Source organism: Narcine bancroftii, chromosome 4, assembly GCF_036971445.1.
Source record: "Narcine bancroftii isolate sNarBan1 chromosome 4, sNarBan1.hap1, whole genome shotgun sequence".
Taxonomy (NCBI): domain Eukaryota; kingdom Metazoa; phylum Chordata; class Chondrichthyes; order Torpediniformes; family Narcinidae; genus Narcine; species Narcine bancroftii.
This window is the reverse complement of record NC_091472.1, coordinates 187,639,906-187,666,294: the sequence shown is the minus strand read 5'-3', so window position 1 is coordinate 187,666,294 and position 26,389 is coordinate 187,639,906. Positions and strand designations below refer to the sequence as shown.

At 42.1% G+C, this 26,389-nt stretch overlaps 1 protein-coding gene and 1 long non-coding RNA gene across 2 annotated transcripts in view; one reads left to right on the top strand and one right to left on the bottom strand.

The window, feature by feature from the left end:
* The window catches only part of LOC138761323 (uncharacterized), a 70,494-nt gene extending 68,184 nt beyond the window's left edge, over positions 1 to 2,310 (bottom strand). Inside the window, exon 1 of the long non-coding RNA XR_011356258.1 lies at positions 1,622 to 2,310. This is a non-coding gene — a long non-coding RNA (uncharacterized lncRNA). The remainder of the gene's footprint in view (positions 1 to 1,621) is intronic.
* Positions 1 to 26,389, top strand: part of kntc1 (kinetochore associated 1) — a 207,699-nt gene that overhangs the window by 138,060 nt on the left and 43,250 nt on the right. The window contains exons 42-53 of the mRNA XM_069933231.1: positions 3,043 to 3,159; positions 5,726 to 5,835; positions 6,088 to 6,292; positions 15,592 to 15,681; positions 16,065 to 16,236; positions 18,136 to 18,194; positions 20,002 to 20,218; positions 20,762 to 20,835; positions 21,483 to 21,693; positions 22,591 to 22,700; positions 24,403 to 24,458; positions 26,279 to 26,357. Of these exons, the coding sequence (XP_069789332.1) occupies positions 3,043 to 3,159; positions 5,726 to 5,835; positions 6,088 to 6,292; positions 15,592 to 15,681; positions 16,065 to 16,236; positions 18,136 to 18,194; positions 20,002 to 20,218; positions 20,762 to 20,835; positions 21,483 to 21,693; positions 22,591 to 22,700; positions 24,403 to 24,458; positions 26,279 to 26,357 (1,500 nt within the window). The remainder of the gene's footprint in view (positions 1 to 3,042; positions 3,160 to 5,725; positions 5,836 to 6,087; positions 6,293 to 15,591; positions 15,682 to 16,064; positions 16,237 to 18,135; positions 18,195 to 20,001; positions 20,219 to 20,761; positions 20,836 to 21,482; positions 21,694 to 22,590; positions 22,701 to 24,402; positions 24,459 to 26,278; positions 26,358 to 26,389) is intronic.

Sequence of the window (26,389 nt, the reverse complement as noted above, 5' to 3'; positions counted from 1 at the left end):
GCCCTCTTTTGATCTTCTTCTTCTCTCTGCACATATACTTTTTGCGCCTTTTTTAACAGGTCGCTTAGGGGTTTTTCGCTCTAGTCCTCCTCCTTTTCTAGTTTCTTTCTAATGTCCTGCCATGATCTGGAAACAAATTCAATTCGAATAAGCTGTTCACCCATTGGTGTACTAGGGTCCACGCCCGCATACTGTTGGACATTCTTTCTCACCCTCTCCAAGAAATCAGTAGGGGACTCGTCTTTCCCCTGGTGGTTCCCAAATGCCTTGGTGAAATTGTGACCCTTTGGCACAGCCTCCCATATCCCTTTAATTGTCCACTCTCTATATTGTCTCATACTTGCCAATCCCTCGGGTGTTCTTTTGTCCCACCTGGGTTCATTTAAGGGATATTTTTGTTCATGGGGTCTGGGGTCCCCAGGTTGTTCATATTTCCACATGAGGAGGGCAGCCCGTCGAATCATCTGCCTCTCCTGGGGTGAGAATAATGTTCCCATTATTGCCTGCATCTCTTCCCACGTATATGTGTTTGGTCCCAGGAATTGGTCGAGCTGTTCGGCCAGTCCTATAGGATCTTACAATAACTTTTTCATTTCTTTCTTAAATCCCCGCACCTCTGTACTAGTTAGGGGAACATTCACATATCCCGTTCCCCCTCCCGGTCCTCCCATAGGAACTTCCCTCAGGGGATTTAGGCTTACTGAAAACTTTGATGGTCCTGGACCAGTCTGGGATCTTGTCCAGGGTCGGTTTACCGGTGGAAGTTTAGGGTCCGACTCCCTTAATTCATCCCTTTGTTCCCGGCCCCTTCCGGGGCAATCAGATTCATCACCTTTCCCCTCCAGCAGCGAGCTTCCCTCGGGCGCAGTGGGCACCGGGGGAACATAAGGAGGGGGGAGGTTGTCCAGAGGTTCCCACTTCTTTTCTCCCGCTACCCTCAATTTAAAACATTTTGTTAAGGATCCTGGCCAGGGAACCCAACAAAATGCATATGCTGACTCTTCTTGATTCACCTTTGGTCTCGAATTTACATATATGTTTAATGCTTGTCTAACCCAATCCTCATCAGATCCAAATTTCGGCCACCAGACCGAGGAACCTTTAATAGGTTGTTTCGACCAAAGGAGACAATATTGAACCATCTTTTTCTTGTTTTTGTCTCGATATCTTTTACTATCCCAATTTTCAAACATTCTCCCCAAAGGGCTGTCAAGGGGAACTCCCAGGAATTGTCCTGAATTTTCAGACGAGCCCTTAGATTTTGATCCTCCCATTTTCCCACCTAGATCCGTTTATCGTTGCTGAGGACCCTCTCGTTCTGGACCCTACTCCCTTCTTCTCAGACGCCTCGTCGGAGGTACTGTCCCTCCTTCGGTTACCGCTGAGGTTTCCCTGGGGTCGACCCCTCTCTTCTCGGCACTTCGTCGGAGGTGCTGTCCCTCCTTCGGTTACCGCCGAGGTTTCCCTGGGGTCTATCCTAGAGTCCCACGACAGGGTCCTCACGCCACGACAAAAGCTCTATACCTGATCTATTACGTTAGGTTTTTTTTTTATCCAAACAGGTGTATCCCGTTACACCTGTTACCCAATCCCCACACCACAATCGTAAGTCGTCACTTACCGGTGTCTTCTCGGGGATTGAACCGTCACCCTTCTCCTCTCCGTCTTGTCGTGTCACCTTGTCCGGATACCACTCGCTCAAGCCGCCCGAAGCGACGAGCAAGAGACTAGGAGCCGCTGAACTCAGCGGGGTGCACCACCTCCGATGTCCCTCTTCTCGCCTCCCCTCACGGCTGGAGTGTAGATCCCGGACGAGCCCCCAATTGTCAGAAATAAAACTTCTCACACATGAGTCTCTTTAAAACTGATGACACGACAAGCTTTATTTACAAGTCTGCAGAGTTGGACTCAACTGGCTTCTCACCAGTTAAGCCCCGATACATACAGTGCATTGATTTTTATACCCTTGTTGTTTGCCCTTCCCCTTCTTATTAATACTGTTTAAATGGTTAGTATTGCAAAAGCATTCTAAGTACAACTGCATTTTTAATTATCACGTTCGTTACGTACGCTGCGAACTCTACATACACTAAATTCTGTTTCTCACCCTTCTTATCAATCTTTTGTCTCCTGCATGTCTCTCACTATGACCATGAAAAGATATGTTTAAAAAAAACATATCCAGCTGAACTTTTTGTCCTTGGCTGCTAGTAAGCTCCCTGTCCGTTCTGGCTTCCCTTTTTATGATTAATCATCACATTTTAACTTAAGCCATTTTAACCTAATTTCTCTATCTATAACACTCATATACTGCCAAGTTGAGACCACCCACAAATTGGAGGAACAATATCTTTTATTCCATCTTGGCATTCTCCTACGGGATGGAATCAATATTGACTTCCAGTTTCCATGATCCTCCCTATCCCCTCATCTTTCTGTCTCTCTACCTCCAACTCCTCACCCCCTTCCATCAGAGAGCTATTTTTATCAACCCCTTGCCTTCTCCTCCATCATTTCTCAACTCCTTTATCTTCTACATTCCCACCTGTTTAATGGAATCTTCATAAGAGTTTAAATAATTACAGTTGGCATGCTATCACAATCAACTAACCTCTGAAGTTAGTTATCCACATATTACTTCTTGCCTGTTGGACTGTTCTCTACCTTTCCCCTCCCTCCCCCCTCTCCAAACTTTTCATTTAGGCATCTGCCTGATTTTTGACACTCCCAAAGATGGGGTCCAGCTCGAAAAGTTGACTGCCTTTTGCTTTCTATGGATGCTGAGTGACCTGCTGAGTTTTTCCAGCAATTTTGTGAACTTTGCTAATTTGTCAGATCTTTTGATTTGAGAACACTCAGAGTTCAGATCTAAAAACACTGAGATCAATTTTCAGAAAGCTTCAGAAGCAGAGTTGGAAGGTGGAGAAACAGTTGTGAGAACATGGGAGGTGACCCTTGAATGTTCTGATAGAGGTAGGGATTACACTGATTAACTTGTGGAATTTGTTTTCCTATCTTCATTCATGAATCTTACTATTTCAGGCAGTTGCTGTTGTTGGTGCACAACTGGCTGATTTGCTTCAGGAAGAGGAACAAAGACAGAAGTTCAATTCTTTGATTGTTGATACAGAGTGGGGTCTGAAGCTCAGTAAACTTGGTGTAAGTATATCTCTGTCAAATATTATCTATTAGAACTGAGGTAATTTTAAGTAATAGTTTTAACATGTCAAAATGAATTCGCTGACACCTGAGGTTATGAAGTAGCCTCTATCAATAGGATGTTGTCAGCCATATGGAAATAACAGAGATTAAGGCTTAACCTCTCTCTCTTCCAACAAAAACAAACTTTGCACTCTGAATTTTTAAAAATTGATGGCGCTGCTGGAGCTGCTCTAATGTTAATGCTGCTGCTGGTGCAGACCTCTAAGAGCGGAGACACATTGGTGTTCTGAAGGGTTCAACTGTCTGGTCCTGATACTGACAACTCCATACAGGCTTTAAACAGCTTTTTGAAGGAGCCGACGGTGTTTAGAAGTAAAATCCTGCCACCGCGGGGTCTATTCTTAAGATGGCAGTGCCTGAGCTCGGCAGTGGTCACGAGGGGTTGCAGGCTCTGGAGCAGTGGACCAGTGTAGGGCAGAAGAACACCCCCCTCCCCCACCCCCCAGTTGAGAAGGAGAAGCAGAGGAGACGATCCTTCAGTACGGTGACCAGTGAGGGGCTTGGTGCCTGAGGAAACTACACAGGCTATGGGCACCTTGGAGTTGGATGACCCACCCCACCCCCATCCAGGCTGCATACTGCAGGACACTGCTTCATGGGAACCAGGTATTAGAGCCGGAATTCGAGAGGGTGCTAAGAGCAAGAAGGGTTCCAAAAGGGCCTCAGGCTCTGAAGGCTTCCTTATCGTGTCAGAGGTTTGGATCTGGAGCTTGGGTTGCTGATAACTTGGACAGGAGTCAGTGCAGCTGCAGGAGCACTGGAGGCAAATCCACAGACAGACAATGACTCTGAAGGGACTCTCTTTTGCTTCTCTTTCTGTAAGGGGTAAAGGGCAACACTAAAGGAGACACTTTATCTGCTTTACGGCAGACAGAAGGCAATTTCATGTAATATTTACATGTCTGTGCCATTACGACAAAAAAGTAATCATGAAAAACTGGATTTTTCCTCATGTTCTCATAATAGTTAATAGGTAACATAATAAAGTCAGCAATTGAGCTCCTTATCTGCCTCACAGTTCAATAAATCTACCTCATCGAGGTTTTATTGCACTAACTGATTTTGTTTTTTTTAAATCAACTAATGTCTTAAATATATTCAACAACTGAGCCTCCAATGCAGAGAATTCTTAAGATTCATGACTTTGAATAAAGAATTTCTCTATCTGAATTCTGAATGGCTGATGCCTTATTTTGACACTGGACTTCTGATCCTAGACACGCTAGGATTCTCCCATTGCTCCTTCTGCCTTGTGAATCCCTCAGAAAGTATTGTATGTTTCAATCAACTCTTCAGTTTAGGATTGGAGAGCTTGATCTCATATTGTGCAATCAATCAGGCATCCTAAAAATCAACATGATGTACATCTTCTATTGCAAGTATTCCCACTCTGGTCAGAAACTAAATCTGTACAATCTCAGTGTAACATTTGCCTTCCTAATTTCTCGCAGTAGTTAATTTTCAGTGTTTCCCATACAAGAATACCCAAGTCTCTCTAAATCAGACACCTTTCCTCTCCTGCTATTGAAAAAATACTCCACATTTAATTTTTTCCACTGAAGCGTATGATCATATTTACATAACCTTTCTACATTTGTTGTAGAAGAGAAGCAGAAACTGAGAGAGAAACATTTAACACTTCAAATTGAAAACCCTCCATCCGAACTCAGAGGCTTTTGATCCTGAAGTGTTCACACTTTTTTTCCTCTACTTTTAGATGAGGAATCTACAGCAAGGATCATTTTCTTGAGATTAAGTCTTGGACACTTGAATGAAATCAGGAATTGCCTTTTTATAAAAGAGCCAGCAATTTTTCATTTTCTTTCAGCATCACCACGAGATCACCGTCCTGCCGTCGAATTTACCATTGTTGCTGTTCAAATCCTCCTCCCACCACCTTAGGGAAGTGAGAACTGTACTACAACATAGCTGTCAGTGTTGTCCATTTCTCAGGAAACAAAGAAAAACTTAAAAGAAAAAAATGAAATATTACAAACAATTTTCACTGATAAATGGTGAATGTTCATGTAAACCTGATAAGGTGGTCTTTGACTGCCTTTGAATTTAAGTCTGGATTTAGGCTATTTCCCTTGATCGTCTTCTTTGGCTTGGCTTCGCGGGCGAAGATTTATGGAGGGGTAATGTCCACGTCAGCTGCAGGCTCGTTTGTGGCTGACAAGTCCGATGCGGGACAGGCAGACACGGTTGCACCGGTTGCAAGGGAAAATTGGTGGGTTGGGGTTGGGTGTTGGGTTTTTCCTCCTTTGTCTTTTGTCAGTGAGGTGGGCTCTGCGGTTTTCTTCAAAGGAGGTTGCTGCCCGCCGAACTGTGAGGCGCCAAGATGCACGGTTTGAGGCGATATCAGCCCACTGGCGGTGGTCAATGTGGCAGGCACTTTTTATACACCATTTCAAATCATTTTTTAAGTTGGTGCAAATGCCCCCTTTGTGAATTATTAATAAATTGAATTAATATCAATACCTTTCATTTCTTTTCTTTCTAGATCTTGTTTCAGTCAACATTTAGAGACAATCCAGCAAAGAAGAAGGAATGTGTCCTTATTTTGGTGCAGAATCCGAATGTGGACTCCAAGCTAATAATGCAGTACTGCAGGTAATAATGATTTCATTGAGAAGTACAAATAGTTAGTTCATTAAAATCAACAGAGTCTGTGTACTGAACAGTTTGAGTTTACTGGAACTAAGCAGCGATCCAAGCATTTCCTCAAATGTTGCTGACATTTTTGTTTAGTCTTGGCACCAGATTTATATCTTAAATGTGAATATTGAAAAAAATTGCCTAAATTATTTGGTTACTTAAATTGTAATCTGCTTAATTGCTAAATGCTCAATCATTCTCTTTCAGGGCTTTTGGACTGAACAGTGATGTTGCACTGCAATTGTATATAGAGACGTTGCTTCTACGTGGTACAGGTGGCCATCATGGTGAAGGAGAGTCAAGTGATGTAAAACAATCTCAAGCTAAACTTTTGGAAAGGACTATTGAAGTCATGCCTTTGTTGAAAAATAAATCTGACCTGGTTGTTAGTTTAAGTGGTTCTTTGCGTAAGGTAAGCCTCGGTTAAATCAATCTGCTCTTCTACTTATGCCATAGATTTAAAGCATTAATTAGGAGAAAAGGCATGATGGATGATTGGCCAGGTTTTAGGATTGGAAGCAGGTGCTACTTTGTCATTTTCTTCTTGATAGGGGAGATATCAGTTAAATTCTGGATTGAGAGAAATTAGGCTTGCATATATATCAAAATAAAGGTGCAGATGCATCAAGAATATTGCATTTTTAAAATTTGCTGCTACAGAGGGCTGTGTGTGCTCTGTTATGTACATTTAAGATGATGCTTGGTTTGTTTTAAAGAAACTGAAGGTATGGGTTGGAGCAGGAGGGTGATTTACAAAAAAAGTTATATATATATGTGTGTGTGTGTGTGTGTGTATATATGTGTATATATGTGTGTGTGTGTGTATATATGTGTATATATATGTGTGTGTGTGTGTGTATATATGTGTATATATGTGTGTGTGTGTGTGTGTATATATGTGTATATATGTGTGTGTGTGTGTGTATATATGTGTATATATATGAGCTCCAGCTCCCTCAACAGCCCCTAAGGCTAGAGCTGGATGAGGTTCCCACCCTGGATGAGACATATAAGGCAATCGAACAACTGAAAAGTGGCAAAGCAGCAGGTATGGATGGAATCCCCCCAGAAGTCTGGAAGGCTGGCGGCAAAACTCTGCATGCCAAACTGCATGAGTTTTTCAAGCTTTGTTGGGACCAAGGTAAACTGCCTCAGGATCTTCGTGATGCCACCATCATCACCCTGTACAAAAACAAAGGCGAGAAATCAGACTGCTCAAACTACAGGGGAATCACGTTGCTCTCCATTGCAGGCAAAATCTTCGCTAGGATTCTACTAAATAGAATAATACCTAGAGTCGCCGAGAATATTCTCCCAGAATCACAGTGCGGCTTTCGCGCAAACAGAGGAACTACTGACATGGTCTTTGCCCTCAGACAGCTCCAAGAAAAGTGCAGAGAACAAAACAAAGGACTCTACATCACCTTTGTTGACCTCACCAAAGCCTTCGACACCGTGAGCAGGAAAGGGCTTTGGCAAATACTAGAGCGCATCGGATGTCCCCCGAAGTTCCTCAACATGATTATCCAACTGCACGAAAACCAACAAGGTCGGGTCAGATACAGCAATGAGCTCTCTGAACCCTTCTCCATTAACAATGGCGTGAAGCAAGGCTGTGTTCTCGCACCAACCCTCTTTTCAATCTTCTTCAGCATGATGCTGAACCAAGCCATGAAAGACCCCAACAATGAAGACGCTGTTTACATCCGGTACCGCACGGATGGCAGTCTCTTCAATCTGAGGCGCCTGCAAGCTCACACCAAGACACAAGAGAAACTTGTCCGTGAACTACTCTTTGCAGACGATGCCGCTTTAGTTGCCCATTCAGAGCCAGCTCTTCAGCGCTTGACGTCCTGCTTTGCGCAAACTGCCAAAATGTTTGGCCTGGAAGTCAGCCTGAAGAAAACTGAGGTCCTCCATCAGCCAGCTCCCCACCATGATTACCAGCCCCCCCACATCTCCATCGGGCACACAAAGCTCAAAACGGTCAACCAGTTTACCTATCTCGGCTGCACCATTTCATCAGATGCAAGGATCGACAATGAGATAGACAACAGACTCGCCAAGGCAAATAGCGCCTTTGGAAGACTACACAAAAGAGTCTGGAAAAACAACCAACTGAAAAACCTCACAAAGATAAGTGTATACAGAGCCGTTGTCATACCCACACTCCTGTTTGGCTCCGAATCATGGGTCCTCTACCGGCACCACCTACGGCTCCTAGAACGCTTCCACCAGCGTTGTCTCAGCTCCATCCTCAACATCCATTGGAGCGCTTACATCCCTAACGTCGAAGTACTCGAGATGGCAGAGGTCGACAGCATCGAGTCCACGCTGCTGAAGATCCAGCTGCGCTGGATGGGTCACGTCTCCAGAATGGAGGACCATCGCCTTCCCAAGATCGTGTTATATGGCGAGCTCTCCACTGGCCACCGTGACAGAGGTGCACCAAAGAAAAGGTACAAGGACTGCCTAAAGAAATCTCTTGGTGCCTGCCACATTGACCACCGCCAGTGGGCTGATAATGCCTCAAACCGTGCATCTTGGCGCCTCACAGTTTGGCGGGCAGCAACCTCCTTTGAAGAAGACCGCAGAGCCCACCTCACTGACAAAAGGCAAAGGAGGAAAAACCCAACACCCAACCCCAACCCACCAATTTTCCCCTGCAACCGCTGCAATCGTGTCTGCCTGTCCCGCATCGGACTTGTCAGCCACAAACGAGCCTGCAGCTGACGTGGACTTTTTACCCCCTCCATAAATCTTCGTCCGCGAAGCCAAGCCAAAGAAAAGAATATGTATATATATGTGTGTGTATATATATATATATATATATATATATTTGTATATGTATATATATATATATGTATATATATATATATTTGTATATGTATATATTCTTTGGCTTGGCTTCACGGACGAAGATTTATGGAGGGGGTAAATGTCCACGTCAGCTGCAGGCTCGAATTGTGGCTGACAAGTCCGATGCGGCACAGGCAGACACGGTTGCAGCGGTTGCAGGGGAAAATTGGTTGGTTGGGGTTGGGTGTTGGGTTTTTCCTCCTTTGTCTTTTGTCAGTGAGGTGGGCTCTGCGGTCTTCTTCAAAGGAGGTTGCTCTCCGCCGAACTGTGAAGCGCCAAGATGCACGGTTTGAGGCGATATCAGCCCACTGGCGGTGGTCAATGTGGCAGGCACCAAGAGATTTCTTTAGGCAGTCCTTGTACCTCTTCTTTGGTGCACCTCTGTCACGGTGGCCAGTGGAGAGCTCGCCATATAACACGATCTTGGGAAGGCGATGGTCCTCCATTCTGGAGACGTGACCCACCCAGCGCAACTGGATCTTCAGCGGCGTGGACTCGATGCTGTCGGCCTCTGCCATCTCGAGTACTTCGATGTTAGGGATGAAGGCGCTCCAATGAATGTTGAGGATGGAGCGGAGACAACGCTGGTGGAAGCGTTCTAGGAGCCGTAGGTGATGCCGGTAGAGGACCCATGATTCGGAGCCGAACAGGAGTGTGGGTATGACAACGGCTCTGTATACGCTTATCTTTGTGAGGTTTTTCAGTTGGTTGTTTTTCCAGACTCTTTTGTGTAGTCTTCCAAAGGCGCAATTTGCCTTGGCGAGTCTGTTGTCTATCTCGTTGTCGATCCTTGCATCTGATGAAATGGTGCAGCCGAGATAGGTAAACTGGTTGACCGTTTTGAGTTTTGTGTGCCCGATGGAGATGTGGGGGGGCTGGTAGTCATGGTGGGGAGCTGGCTGATGGAGGACCTCAGTTTTCTTCAGGCTGACTTCCAGGCCAAATATTTCGGCAGTTTCCGCAAAGCAGGACGTCAAGTGCTGAAGAGCTGGCTCTGAATGGGCAACTAAAGCGGCATCATCTGCAAAGAGTAGTTCACGGACAAGTTTCTCTTGTGTCTTGGTGTGAGCTTGCAGGCGCCTCAGATTGAAGAGACTGCCATCCGTGCGGTTCCGGATGTAAACAGCGTCTTCATTGTTGGCTTGGTTCAGCATCATGCTGAAGAAGATTGAAAAGAGGGTTGGTGCGAGAACACAGCCTTGCTTCACGCCATTGTTAATGGAGAAGGGTTCAGAGAGCTCATTGCTGTATCTGACCCGACCTTGTTTGTTTTCGTGCAGTTGGATAACCATGTTGAGGAACTTTGGGGGGCATCCGATGCGCTCTAGTGTTTGCCAAAGCCCTTTCCTGCTCACGGTGTCGAAGGCCTTGGTGAGGTCAACAAAGGTGATGTAGAGTCCTTTGTTTTGTTCTCTGCACTTTTCTTGGAGCTGTCTGAGGGCAAAGACCATGTCAGTAGATCCTCTGTTTGCGCGAAAGCCGCACTGTGATTCTGGGAGAACATTCTCGGCGACACTAGGTATTATTCTATTTAGGAGAATCCTAGCGAAGATTTTACCTGCAATGGAGAGCAGCGTGATTCGCCTGTAGTTTGAGCAGTCTGATTTCTCACCTTTGTTTTTGTACAGGGTGATGATGATGGCATCACGAAGGTCCTGAGGCAGTTTTCCTTGGTCCCAACAAAGATTGAAAAACTCATGCAGTTTGACATTCAGAGTTTTGCCGCCAGCCTTCCAGACCTCTGGGGGGGGGGATTCCATCCATACCTGCTGCTTTGCCACTTTTCAGTTGTTCAATTGCCTTATATGTCTCATCCTGGGTGAGGACCTCATCCAGCTCTAGCTTTAGGGGCTGTTGAGGGAGCTGGAGCAGGGCGGAATCTTGGACTGAGCTGTTGGCGCTGAAAAGAGATTGGAAGTGTTCTGACCATCAGTTGAGGATGGAGATCTTGTCGCTGAGGAGGACTTTGTCGTCTGACTGCGCAGCGGGCTTTGGACTTGGGGTGAGGGGCCGTACACAGCCTTTAGGGCCTCGTGGAAACCTCTGAAGTCGCCAATGCTCGCGCTGAGCTGGGTTCGCTTGGCGAGGCTAGTCCACCACTCATTTTGGATCTCCCGGAGTTTGCGCTGAAGATGGCTGCATGCGCGACGGAAGGCTTGTTTCTTCTCTGGACAGGACGGCTTTCTTAGGTGAGCTTGGTGGGCAGCTCGCTTCTTTGCCAGCAGCTCCTGGAGTTCCTGGCTGTTATCGTCGAACCAGTCCTTGTTTTTCCTAGAGGAGAAGCCCAGTACCTCTTCAGTGGATTGCAGTATGGCAGTCTTCAGCTGATCCCAGAGGGTTTCAGGGGACGAGTCCGTGAGGGGGATTGCATCGTCGAGCTTTGCTTTGAGGTTTGCCTGGAAGTTTCCTCTCACTTCGTCTGACTGCAGGTTTCCAACATTGAACCTCTTTCTGGGGGCTTTACTGTTCCTGGGCTTTGGCTTGAAGTGAAGGTTGAGCTTGCAGCGAACCAGCCGGTGGTCAGTGTGACATTTCGCGCTGGGCATGACCCTGGTGTGGAGCATATCTCGTTTGTCTCTATCTCGCACCAGGACGTAGTCCAGGACGTGCCAGTGTTTGGATCGGGGATGCATCCAGGTAGTCTTCAGGCTATCCCTCTGCTGAAAAAGGGTGTTTGTAATGACAAGCCGCTGTTCTGCACAGAGCTCCAACAGGAGGTGCCCATTGTCGTTGCACTTGCCGACACCATGCTTGCCCAGGATTCCTGGCCATGTTTCTGAGTCTTTGCCGACGCGAGCGTTGAAGTCGCCAAGGATGACAACCTTGTCGGCTGTAGGGGTGCGTTGAATGAGGTTGCGCAGGTCAGTGTAGAACTTGTCCTTTTCTGCTGGTTCTGCCTGGAGGGTTGGAGCATAGACACTGATGAGGGTGATGCGACGCTTGTTTTGAAGGGGGAGTTGCATGGACATGATCCGGTCCGAGTGGCCTGTCGGGAGGTTTTCGAGTTTGGAGGCAATGGAGTTCTTGACCATGAAGCCTACACCAGATAGGCGTCGTTCATCCAAAGGCTTGCCAGACCAGTAGAGTGTGTAGCCTGCGCCGCGTTCTTGGAGGCTGCCTACATCTGCCAGGCGGACTTCACTGAGAGCGGCTATGTCGATGTCAAGTCTGAGGAGTTCATGTGCAATGAGGGCAGACCGACGTTCAGGTTGGTGGCTGTCAGCCTTGTCTAGCATGGTTCTGATGTTCCAGCATGCGAGCTTAAGTTTGTGAGCATCTTTTGAGGGGGAGGACGTGGAGGGGGAGGACGTGGACCTGTCCTCGGGCCTGCGCAAAGGAGGTTTTAGGTCGAGTGCAGTGCGCGCAGTACTGGCCCCACCCTTTACACCCATGGTTCGTGTGCCGTGGCCAAGCAAGCTGGAACGTGGCAACGAGGTCCTTGAGTCGTAGGTTTTATATCGGAGTGGCCTTCTCCTATGCGGTTTTCTTACCCGGGCTGGAGGGGTCTGCCTCCCTTCTTAGGTCGGTCCATACTGCCCGGATCGGGGCCGCCGCCGCCTACCCTCTGCCCGGACCGGGGTTGGGGCCGCCACTGCTTTCCCTGTGCCCGGACCGGGGCCGCCGCCTCCAACTCTCTGCTCGGACCGGGGCCTCCGCCTGCCTCACTCGGCTGAGGCCGGGGCCGCTGCCTCCCCCTTGCTCCTGCCCAGATCGGTGCCGCCGCCACCTACCCTCTGCCCGACCGGGGCCGGGGCCGCCGTTGCCTTCCCTGTGCCCGGACCGGGGCCGCCGCCTCCAACTCTCTGCCCTAACCCTAACCCTAACAAACCCACGCAGACATTACCGAATATTAGCTTGTTAAAGCCCCAGAGTACAACAGTAAAATGAAATGATTAGCGTAATAGAGCAGATGCTGCATTCTAGATACTGTGTTGGAGCTCCATTCATAATACACACACACACACACACACACACACACACACACACACACACACACACACACACACACACACACACATATATATACATATATATTCATATAGATAGGCAGGTGGAGAACATTACCTGTAGGAGAGAATTTAATTGTGAATAAGGATCATAGACACCTTCAGATAAACTGGCACAAAGTTGCCAGGGAGATATCAAAGAGTAATGTAACAAGATTGCAATTTATGTATGCTTGTACTTTGGCGGAAGCATGTACTGATAGCAGATCATCATACTTGCTCTGCTTGCTCCCAAGTTTTGAAAGCAGTGGCATAGCTGGGGGTTGGGGGTGAAGAGGGGAACAAATTTTTCAAAAGTGGTTCCTTTCCTTCCCCACAGCCCCTGCCAGTCAAACACCACCAAAGAATCCGGTGAGGTCTGCCATTCACCACTGACTCACCATTGGGTATGTGTTATGGCACCTTTTTTATGTGCTGCTCCCCTTAACTTTAGAACCTGGCTACGCCCCTAGTTGAAGGAAAACTAATATTGAAGCAGGAAGTAATATACTGAGTTGTGGAGATCACCAACAATAACCTGGGATGATTATTAGAGCAGGAAGCTGAGAGTGATGTGACCTTAAATTCCATTGGCTATATCATCTTAAATACAACTCCGGTTATCTGAAATCAGATTCTCTGAAATTTTCATTATCCAAATTTTTCTTTAAATTTCCGATAAATGAGGATATCCAAAACAACTCAGAAATCCTCGTTTATCCGAAAATCTTTCGGAGCTGAACTGACCTCCACAGGTAGAAATTTTTTTTTACCCAACACGAAATTAGAACGACGATTATCTTCATTACAGGTAACTCCCTCCCCTTTCTCATTCCATTTCATCTTTACCTTCCCCTATTGACTTTCTCTCCAAACTGCTGCTGACTCCCAGCTACAAGCAGTCGGAAGAATCCCTTGTATCAGTGTCATCAAGGAGAGTGGTCTCCCAAGCAGGAGCAAGGACTCGGGCTCAGTGGTGTTCCTTCTTATCCCCTTCCCTCCTCAGCACAGCGGAGCTCCCCGACACTGACTTCAAATCCTTCCCCTCGGCTTACTTCCCCGGTGTGCGTGTGTGGTAAGCCTAGGGGAGGATTTGGAGTTGGGACTCTGGCGTTGGGAGCTCCAGTGACTGAGGAGACAGGAGCCCGCCAACTCGCCAGTGAGTGTTCCACCAGCCCGGGATGCAACCCCGGGGATCAGCAGCAAGTGGTATGTGCTGGGGATCGGCTGTGGTTGGGATGTCTCAGTGATTGGTGGCGGCCAGCATTTTTTTTTTGGTGGGAATTCTCTTCTTTCTTTGGCTTGGCTTCGCGGACGAAGATTTATGGAGGGGGTAAAAGTCCACGTCAGCTGCAGGCTCGTTTGTGGCTGACAAGTCCGATGCGGGACAGGCAGTCACGGTTGCAGCGGCTGCAGGGGAAAATTGGTTGGTTGGGGTTGGGTTTTTCCTCCTTTGCCTTTTGTCAGTGAGGTGGGCTCTGCGGTCTTCTTCAAAGGAGGTTGCTGCCCGCCAAACTGTGAGGCGCCAAGATGCACGGTTTGAGGCGATATCAACCCACTGGCGGTGGTCAATGTGGCAGGCACCAAGAGATTTCTTTAGGCAGTCCTTGTACCTTTTCTTTGGTGCACCTCTGTCACGGTGGCCAGTGGAGAGCTCGCCATATAACACGATCTTGGGAAGGCGATGGTCCTCCATTCTGGAGACGTGACCCACCCAGCGCAGCTGGATCTTCAGCAGCGTGGACTCGATGCTGTCGACCTCTGCCATCTCGAGTACTTAGACGTTAGGGATGAAAGCGCTCCAATGGATGTTGAGGATGGAGCGGAGACAACGCTGGTGGAAGCGTTCAAGGAGCCGTAGGTGATGCCGGTAGAGGACCCATGATTCGGAGCCGAACAGGAGTGTGGGTATGACAACGGCTCTGTATACGCTTATCTTTGTGAGGTTTTTCAGTTGGTTGTTTTTCCAGACTCTTTTGTGTAGTCTTCCAAAGGCGCTATTTGCCTTGGCGAGTCTGTTGTCTATCTCATTGTTGATCCTTGCATCTGATGAAATGGTGCAGCCGAGATAGGTAAACTGGTGGGAATTAAATGTTATTTTAATGCTTTAAAAGCCTTCCCTTGTTGTTTAGACATGGATGCAAATGATTTGCTCTTGCTACTGGGCTGTTTTTTTAAAAAAAAAGACCAGTTCTTCAAAAAAACGATTCTCCAACTTAGGCCCCAGTCGCAACCATTTTGGATAATCAGAGTTGCACTGAGCATACCCTATGTGTTAGAAGTCACAGATCTCTGGGAACTATCTTGGAGAAGCCAGGTTGGTCACTGCTTCTCACAGAAGTGTAGATATGAGCATGGGTCGTGTCTAATTATAAAAATTATACTGAAAACAAAGATTGGATGTTTCATTATAACGATTGTACTGAAGGAGGCCATTCATCAGGAATCAGGAGGAGTGTACATCCTCAGTTGGGAATTTTATGTATCGTCAGAATTCTAGAGCAAAAGAAATCCTGCTAGAGACTTGAGGACCATTTCCTGACCGAGACTGAGACTCATAGAAATGGATACAGTTTTGCTTTGTTTTGGGTGAAGCTTGTTTTCACTGTACACAATTTTTTCAGTGTTGTGAAAATAAATTACTTGGTCAATTGTGTTTAGTCTGATCTGCCTTTCCTAGTGGCTCCCTTTTCCTCCATCCAGAACAAGTTCAGGGTTAAAAACAAATAAAGTCAAATCATTATGTTATTAAACTTGGCGGCAATGATGCATTTTCTAACTCTTATTCAGTAGTATGTTTACAAAGATGAAAAATTTGCTACATAATTTGTTGAATATTGAAGTGTCATCTTTCTTTAATTTTAAGATGGATCCATATAACTATGAAGTCATTGAAAGTGCATTAAAAATTATAAAATTGTCAAATGAGACAACCAAGAATTTTAATTTTGATCAGGTAGGAACAAATAGAGCTAAAGGGGAACAAAGTAAGTAGTGGCTTGATGCTGGATGAACAATAAAATTTGCCTTAGTACTTTTAACTTGCATAACATTTTGGCGAGTGAAATGAGGGTATTTTGGGAAACTTTTAATGAGTTTTTTGGCAAAAGGGAAGAGAATGGGGGTGCTTGATAATAATTTGAACAATAAATTGTTTGTTTCTTTTATATTTGTCTTTTGTTCATTGTAAAGCAAATGTGAGAATCAAGCTATTCTTGGGGTTTTGAGTAACTGTATCATCATCTCAGACTGTGTAGATGACTCCATAATGTTGCTAAGATACAAACTGCATTTATTGATTCTAAGTTTTATTAGTTAAATAAAATTTTGTTTTAATAGGCATTAAGACTCTTGCAACATTTGTACTCCTACAAACGAATTTCACCACTTGGGGATTTTGAGCATCAATATATGCAGAAACATTCAATTGATCTTTCACCAATGGCAGAAAGTCGGCTGCCCTTTCATCTACTCTTCTTTGAAAACACCCACATATTTTGGAATGTGATATGTAAGTACTTAAATTTGGGACAAGCATAATAAGTGGGATTGAGTGATAACACTTTTTAAAATATCTTCCATTCACTTGAGGATTTCCAACTCAACCAGAAATTTGTAGGTGAAGTACAAAATTGTCATATTTATGGAAGAATTCAGTGTACGAACAAGCTGAGAGGGATGATTGAAAGCTCACAACTGGCAGTCAGATTTTAAAAACAACAAAATATTTTACATTGTGCAAGTGCTCTCCTTTGGATTATTTTGAAATTGAAGATGGTCAGAATACAAGTGGTTGTCTGTATGGAAACCACATACAGAAGGATCGTGGCTACCCTCTCTGAATAGTTGCTGTTTGGTGGTAGCATGACATTTTTCTGATTTATTGCAGCATTTGTTTTCAACAAACAAACCAAGATATTTGTTTATTAAAGTAATATACAAGAATAATTCCTGATTAAGACTAGCTATATTAGTTTCAGTTGAGCTGGTTTGATGCAGCAACAGATGGCACTGAATTTCTCTGCAACTCATCAAGTTGAATACTGCATTGAGGCTTGAGAAGATGATTCAAAGGGTTGTTAAATTTCAAAGAAAAGTGGTTGTTTAAGCAAGTATGCATATAGATCAGGTCTGGATTTTTACATAATTGAATTTCAGAAATTGAATATTATAAAAACATGTTTTCACAACCAAGAAGGAAACATTTGGCCAATTGTATTTATTCTGATTCTTTTAAATGGCAATTACATTAAATTACATGTCCAATGTTGACTTTTTTGCAAGTTTCCTTTCAAGCATTTATCCAGTTATCTTTTGAAATTGCTGTTAAATCCCCTTCCATCTTTCAGATGGTGCATTCCAGGTGTTGAGTAATTTCTGTTTTTTTTAGTGGTTTATTAATGCACCCTTTACCCACACTTATTTTACATATTATCTAAAGTACATTCCCTTTGATTATTAGTTCTCTGTACAGTGGAAATAATTCCAATTTCATAAAAGTCCATCACATTTTTGAAAATGTCTATTAAATTTGCCCTCTGCCTCAAGAACATGTATCTCACAATCAACCCAGGGAGAGGTGTGTTTCTGCGTTGATGAGTTTGATCATTCAGTTACCACCAGTACATTTGGACAGCTGGATTCATTTGTCATCCAGTTGAAGAGAAAGAAGTTAAATCTAAGGAATCGAGGGCTATGATGAACTGGCACAGAAAAGATGATGAGATCTGGTTTAGATCAGCTGTGATCATGATAAATGACAGGACAGGTGACTCCTGCTCCTATTTTGTGATGGTCAGTGATCCCCGCTTCAATGATTGATTTGTACAAGTTACAGTACAGTGCCGAGCTCTTCAGTATAAACTGCACACAGCAGTGCACCACCGTTATTAATTCCAGTGTGGATGGTGGCAGTTTCCTTCAGTAAAAAAAAATTGCCCACAATCAAGCATGTTCCAGCTCTGCATAACTTCCTTGCTCTATTTACCAAACTTGGGATTAGATATTTTTTAAAATCAGCCTTCTAAAGTGTACCCATGTATCCTGCCATGTGGAAAAGTGAACATCTATAATATATTATCTAAAATCTTTGGGACATTCTAAGAAAATGTGCCTTTTAGTTCTTCATTCCAAATCCAACATCTCATTTTCCTTTGTTAAGTTTTTATTTGCCCATGTTATTAATCTCCACATGTTCTCCTGATGTCTATCATGTCCACTTACCAAGTTATTTGAAAATGGATGTTTTGGTCCTAATCCCAAGATCTGATAAGGAATTCTGAATTTTGTATACTGCACATAGCATTCTGTCTATTTAGAAATTGTATTATATTTTTATGTAATTTTGTTAATTTCACATTTATAATTCTTTAAAATTGAGTTTGAAAATTAGTTCTTGTTCTTCTTTCAGTTGCAGAACTAAGTGAAGAGACTTTCCCTACACTGCTGTTGATAGCGAAATTGATGAAGGTGAGTTTCATATATACAGATGTACACCAGTTATTTCAGAAATGTATGGTAAGATTATAAGAAATAGGAACAAAGGATTGCTACTACACACTGATCTGCTTTTCAGTTATATATTGGTTGTTCTTTTGACCTCAACCCTTGAATTTTTGCCTGCCTGACACCCTGATTTACCTTTCTCACAAAATCTACCTCTATCTTAAATAAAACAAATATTCCAGCTCTCTGGAGTAGAATTCAAAGAATTTATACCCTTTGAGATTATGTAATTTCTCCTGATTCTATCTTGGGAACATTCACTCTTTTATTTCAAAGAAACATGGAGCATATGCCCAGTCTGCATAATCTCAATGCATAAATAGACTCCCAATTCAGAAACCAAGCTAGTGAACTCAGCTTCACTAAAAGTCATCTTCTAATTAAAGTAGCCTAGAATAGTCCAAGTTTTATCTCATCAAAGCTGCAGCAATTGCATGATTTCTTTTCTTTTGAATTTCATTGCAGCATTGAAGGAGGCAGACATGGGCTGTGTCTAGAAAATAATGATTCACAAGTTGTTTCTTTTATAGATTTTATTTATAAAAAAACTGGCTTACAGAATTTGTAACAGTATCATGAGATATTCATGGGACACTAAGAAAGCATGCTATTTGTGCTCTGCCATAATAAGGTACCCTTAGAGTAGGAACATAATGGAAAGGATGAACAGGACCTTTGTAGCAATTGCAGTCCAGCATTGTTTTTTCCCTGCACTCCTGTCCCCCAGCTACTTCTATTGACATTTCCCAGACTGAGCAGTTACAATTAACAAGTACCTCCCATCCTGACACCACAATTATTTAATTATCCTTATTTCTATCTAATTGTGGACATTCCTTTGTTCTCTCCGGATGGTGGAAATCTAAAATGATAAAAGAAAATGCTGGAAATGGACAATAACTTTGGAAAAATAAACAATTTAGGGTGTCTCAGCATCTTCTGCTTTTATTTCAGAATAAATTGTCGTGTGTGCCCAAAATATATGTACCCACTTGTAACATACTGAGAATGAAAAATGTTAAATGGATGGCAGTCATAAATTCAACAATATATTAGTGTCAATGAGATGATGGTTACTGAATGATGGAACAAGTGTAGGTATCCAAATTACCACTTCTTGTCGCCATTTAACATTCTACCACAGAACTTTTTTTGCTTCCTGTGCTGCTTTTCAAATGTGAAACGGTTCTCTCTTTTTCGCACAAGTCACTACTTAATTCCCTCCAAAAATATAAGTTATCTGTTCATTATCACCTTGCAGCTTTTGAAAATATACCTGTACAAATTGGCTGTTGTAATTCCTATATTTTAGCAGTGACAGTAGATCAAAAGAACTTTATTGGTTGTAAACTACTTTGTGATGTCCTGACATTGTAAAAGATGCTTATTAATCAAATCCTTTCTGTATTCCATTCCTATCTTGTTCCCCTTTTTTCCTCTCTCACTATAAAGTGTGCAGAACTCTGGTCGATATGCATTATGTGTTTTAATAGATGAGATCTAATGTGGTGGAACTTAGGATCATTCTGATCTGTATTGTGTCCCGCCTCCCCCCCCTCCCAGCTCCTCAATGGCACTCCTTTCCGAAGTTATTAAAATCAATTCAAATTCATGTAAATGTCTTGTTTCTCTGCCATTTCTATTCACCAGGTGATCTATAGTTGCATATTGTGAATATTCCGTTGTACAGTTGAGTCTAAAGAATTTGAGCTCCTCACGTTTCAACCCAGTGTTTATCTATCTCCAATTAATAGGACTTATTTTTCTTTAGGTTTCTTTGGATACACTTTATGTGAAAGCTGTTGACCATGTGCTGGCAAAGACTCTAAAACCCAAAGTACTCAAATTGGCAAAAGAAGGATGTGTTTCGCTGCTAACAAAGGAAATATCTGTGACGGTGCACAATATACAGTCATACATTTTGGCAATTACAAATCCAGAATGGGCCACTGCCAGTTCCCATCGAGTTGCTCAGGAACTTCCAACTGGTAAATTGTATTAAATATCTAGCGCTACTTTATGGAATTAACTTGGCAAATTTACTATTTTAATTTAATTCTGTCACAATTAACAAGACTGGCTAAAACTAGCCTAACTAGTCTATACTTTTGTTGCAATATACAAACATTCTGAAGAATAGCTGTGTTACCTGCTGAGCTTCTCCAGCATGTTTGTGCATTGCACTTGACCCATCATTTGCAGCCTTTCTTAATTAACCTTATGCTTTTGTTGTTGCTTCTGTATCAATAGGTAGTTTAAGGGAAAAACATTTTTGTTCCCTTTCCAGAGCAGTCCAGGAGCTGCCTCTCATTCCTTTTCTTTCCATTTTAGCGTTTCCCCCTCCCCCACAGTCATATTGTCATATAGGGTAAAATAATATGCTGTTTGTTTATTTTTAATGAGACTATGGACAGTTTTTTCGCAACTTTGAAGCTTATTTAAAATTTGGTTGACAGACAAACTTGATTTATCTGCTTCAATACAGATCAAGTGGCTTCCTTGCTTAAAATCTGTATGCTCTGTTCTTCCAGGACCTGACAAAATCCAAGCCTTGAAATTTTGTCTACAAATGTCTGAAAATTGGTTAAAAACTACAGCACCAGAGGTATGATTAAAATTTGCATTTCTCATCTGTCACATAAAATTAATAAATAGAGATTCCCTCATAGGAAGCAGCTATTTTCCCCATCGAGTCAAAGCTGATATATTTTTGTAAGCAATTCAAAATGTATTTCAGATGTTTTAGAAAAACAGAAAAATTGGGGGTTGTGGGAATTGAGTTGGAAAGTGAAATTGACGCCATGATCATGTTGAATAGTATAGTAGGCTTGAGGTTGTTTATTCTCTGAATCCTGCTGTTACTTGCGTTCATATGTGATCATCCTTTGATATACTTTATATTTATCGATGTTTTGGAAGTCCTGTAATGTGAAATATTCTGGATTAAAGTAAGTTTTCATTTCTTTTTGCCAGAATTTCAGCATTTTTGCTTGAGGTTCAGAAGATTCTATGCAACTCTTAAAATGTGATGCACATTTTAAAAGCATATTATAGTTTCCTAGGGGATACTGGCTTGAAAGTACCATTATCACCCCAACTCCAACCTGAATTTCCAATGAAAACAGTTTTCTAGTGACTGGAGAATTAACTCTTGATATGTATAGTATATTATTACTTGTATACTTTTAAAAATTGTAATTAACCTGACATTTGATTTTCATTTTAGTAACAGATTTAAAATGTGTTTCTTAGGATAAAGCTCATCAAAAAGCAGAGGACTCATTGAATAAATTGCGAATAGAGTACGAGAATTCAGCCACAGCCAATCTGTTGAGAATCCATAAATTAAACTGCCCTGAGTACTTGAAATTAGTTAAACTGCCAGCTAAACTGATTTGCTCATTGTATGAGCACAGCAGCATTGAAGATCGATTAAAGCGCCCTACTACAAGGGATTATCCGGGTTAGTTCTATTCCTTGATGTAAATATTTGCTTAACTTTGGATGTACAAACTTAAGCTCAATTTGTGTCTTAATAAAACAATTTGAATAATCTTGTCGGTTCAAACTGCATTTTCCTTTCATGACTTAATGCATGTAACCAACCTACAGTAAATCCACCTTGTATCTTGTGTGTATCCTGAAGTTTCAGACCCAATATTCTATTCTGATATTACTGAAACATCATCAGCGATAGACTACAGAAATTCAAGGAAATGATCCACCACATGTGCATGCAATAACATTGTCCCTTTTTAAGAACAAATTAAAACAAAGTGCAGGCTTCACTCTCGACCACCTCCCTCAGACAGTGCAGTCCTGCACTCATTTATCCATGTCAATGTCAGTCCTTCTGCAACCACTTTAAAAAAAATTGGTTTATACATTTTCCATTCAGGAGCAACTTTAATCTTTTGGTATTGATATCCTGGAAGGTACTCTGATTTCTACCCAAGTTTGGCTCGTCTCCCTGCTGCAGAGTAGGCACCATCATCAATTACGTTGTAAATCATTACAATTTCTTTTGCTTGCTTCTGAGACTTTCCTTCTTTATATCCAATCTTGTCATCAGGACTTATCACAGATCTTAATTTGTAACAATGACAGTAAATTAAAATGAGCTGAATTGCTTTGGTGACACAAATCAAAATTAGGCACACATTTCTTTCAAGTGACACCATTCATATTATGCTCATTACCAGTTTGTTTTCTTTTTGGTAGACGGATAACATTGAGAATAAGAAAATCTCATATTTTGAATTAAATCTTCATTGTGCATCTTGAAGGCTGTTAATATCTGTGCACCATTGACCTGATGCAATTAATTCTATTGGAAAATAAAATTTGTTTTATTTTTCAGATATTCATTCTGCAGCCAGTGAACTAGCAGAAATAAACAACAGGGATATAAATAAAATCAGATCTATGTTGTTGGAGGAATATTTATGCCCTCCCATTCATCCAGATTTGGTAAGTGTTCTTCAGTGAGAGGATGTTAAAATTCTGCAGATTTGTGATTGTTTGCACTTTTTTAAGCAAGATCAAGTCATGTTGTGCCATGAAACCTGAAACAATAGTTATGGGAGAAAGGCCTTATTAAACAGAAATTCTTTGTTTTTATTTCAGATCTACAGCACCCACATTTCCTTTCTACATTTGGAACTAACACTGTTTTGATATGCTGAGTTGTAAATTATAAATGCATGACATCTCCATAAGGATTAATTAAGAATAAACTATGACTGCTGGAACATGCAAGAAAACATGTTAGAAAATGCAAATCGAAATCGCGATCTGAAAAGAAGTTTAGATTGAGAGTATGAGACTTGGATAACTTGTCTTGATTTCATATTTTGACATTTTTTCTTGCATTAGTGCATAAATGGTGTATTTGCATATGCAAGTGAATTTACAGTACAACTCCAATAATCTGAAATGGTTGGGACCTGGCCTATGTTGGATAAACTTTTTTTGGGAGAACTGGTCATTTTTTAAAAAAACAGCCCAGTAGCAACTGTAAATCACTTGTAACAGTGTATAAACAACAAACAACAAGAGAAGGCTTTTTAAGAATTAAAAAAATGTTTAATTCTCATTAAAAAAAAAATACTGGCTGCCAGCAATCACTGACATCTCCCTCACCGAGCCTCCGGTGCTGTCAGGAGGCTCCTCTCCTTGATGTCGCTGGGACAAGGGATTCTTCCAACCTTTTGTGGCTGGGAGACAATGGCATGTGTTTGAGAATCCATCTTCAAAATGTGGTTTTTCCACAAGCTTGCCAGCTTGTCATGTTGCAGTCCCAACTGTAAAACTGAATTCCCTCTATCAGAGTAAAGCCTGTTTGACTCTCTCTGCTTGCAAAACTACATGACCTTCCTGGAACAGCAATGTGCATTCAGACAGACTGTGGCACTGGACATAATCTTCTAGTTTGTTCATCTGTTGCTTTCCAAAATAATAATCCATTACTACACAGCATGTCTAATTAACACCTACTTGTGAAGTCCTTATAGGCATTCTTCAAATTTTTTGCAAAGGCACTCGGAGCCTGGACTGTCTGACATGAGCAGAGCTCTGGCATTTTATATTAGATCTGTTTTGAAGTGTTTGTATTTGTTTGTGACCTACGCTATATAAATCCCCCACAATATATCTTCCAAAAACTTATCTATACACAATATAAAATATAACATCATCTTTCACAAAGACAATTAAGTATGGCTACTTTCCCCATTCTTCCTATAAAATTAGATGAAATAGAAAGTGATTTTGAAAAGTGTTTTGATGAGACACTTATTCTATTTTTGTGTTTAATCTTACATTTTTTAATTTAAAGCATTCATTCAAGCTAAAATTAGTGCATTTGCATTAACTGTGTAATTGTAATCATTGATTTGTATCAATCTTTAGTGCGTTCTCCCCGTCTCTGCATGTGTTTTCCCTGGGAGCTCCAGTTTCCTCCTACCGTTCCAAAATACTGGGGGGGGGGGGGGTGTAGGTAATTGGATGTAAATTGGGTGGCATGGACCCTTGGGCTGAAATGGCCTGTGTTACCATGGTGTATGTCTAAATTTAAATCTCTGCACCCTCTCTTGTGGCACTACATATGATGGCCAAATCTTTAGTGTAAAATTTTGTTTGTGTTAATTGGAGATTTTTTTCCCCATTTTAGGACAAAAAGTCACAAGAGATATTTCATAATGTGCAAGATGATTTGGCATTGATGAGGCAAGTTCCTTTCAGTTTTGTTAATGTTTCTGTAGAAGGAGAGAAATTTACTTCCTTTGGCAACCTTTGTATAGCTCCATCATTCTGCTTTGAACAATGTGTGGACTTTATGGTTCCATTCTACTTCCACTGTTTACCATAATGTTTGTGGAAGTTATCTTAGGAATAAGTTAAATGAATAATCACATCTTCGATCTTTTAAAATTACCTTGTGTCTGTTTGCTTTACTCTAAGATTCTCCCTGTGAAGTTTCTTTTCCTGATAATGTTACATAATTTTTTTGATAAGTTCATCTGTTAATTTATCAAAAAAATAATGTAATGTTAATCTTTTAAAAAGAATAGGGGAAGAAAGAATAGCGATGTGATCTGGTCTAAACTAAGTGATCACGATAATACTCCTGCATCAATAGACAATAGGAGCTGGAGTAGGCCATTTGGCCCGTCGGGCCAGCACCGCCATTTTAGATCATGGCTGATCATTACCATCAGTACCCCTTTCCAGCCTTATCCCCATAACCCTTAACTCCGTTACCCACAAGAGTCTTATCTAACTCTCTTTTGAACATAGTCAGCGAATCCGCCTCTACCACCCTCTGTGGCAGAGCATTCCACAGATTCACACTTCTCTGGGTAAAAAAATGCTTTCTCATCTCCGTCCTAAAGGGCCTACCCTGTATTCTTAAACTATGCCCTCTAGTCCTCGTCTCCCCCATAATTGGGAACGTGACTGCAAAGCCTCAAAAGTGTCTTTGGATAGGTTTATTTTAGTGATGAAAGTCAAATTAAAAGGGAAAAATAATCTTGGAAATCTTAAGGAATGTATTCCATAGAACTTGCAGCACAGAAATGCACAATTCAGCCCAGATGATTTCCCCTGCTACGTGGTTTTCATATGTAGGTGATGATGTCAATTTTGGATATTCACTACCATATAATTTTGTCATTTTAACTGTGATTTAATATCAGACGCAGTTGTGGGTTTTGAGTTCTCACCTGGGTATAGTTATGTTATAGAATTATAAAACACAAGTTCATTTGGACTATCGTAACATGTTGGTGGTTTTGAAAGAGCTATCCATCTTCCTCCCACTTTTACCAAATATCTATAAATATTCACATCAACATACTGTTGAATTTGCTTCCTCCAAAATTTTGTAATCAGTACAAATACGTGAGTGATTTTGCTTTCCACTTTTTAATGCATTTTTTTCTTAATGAGCAGAAATATGCAGCCTATCTTGGAAAACCTTTGATTTGGAACAGTGTAGTACAGGCCCTTTGTCCCACAATGTTGTGACAACCTATAGAAATCTACTTCTTGATCAATCTAACCCTCCCCTCCCTCATAACCTATAACCATATGCCTATATAAGAGTCTTTTAAATGTCCCGACTGTATCAGCCTCCCCTGACAGTGCATTCCACTGCTCTCCCTCATCCCTTGCTTGCTACCTTATAATTCTGTTATAAATTCAAATTGGTTTCTCGGAATGCAGGGGTTGCAAGCACTCTTGTTCTCTAGATTTGTCAATAAATGCACAAAATGTTTACCACAGCAGTAAACTTGGCATGAATATTGCAATTACATGCACATCAATATTAACTTGATATTTATTTGTTTACTGTTCAGAAAAGTAGTTGAGTGCATCCATGTTTAAGCAATAACTAATGTATTGAACAATACTGCATCTTTATTTTTGTACTACTGTTTTTAGCCATTTTTATTTTAATTCAACATCATAGTTGCATAACTTTTCATAACTTCTGTTTTACTAACATTAGGCTGTCTAATAGCGGTTCTTATCTTTTTTTTTGGCAGAGCTATCTACCTGCTTCAAGTCTACCCAATTGATCACAGTGCAAAATTACTTATTGCTATTGCCACAGGTCCATCTTCTGTATGTGAATATGATTTAATATTTAGAGTTTT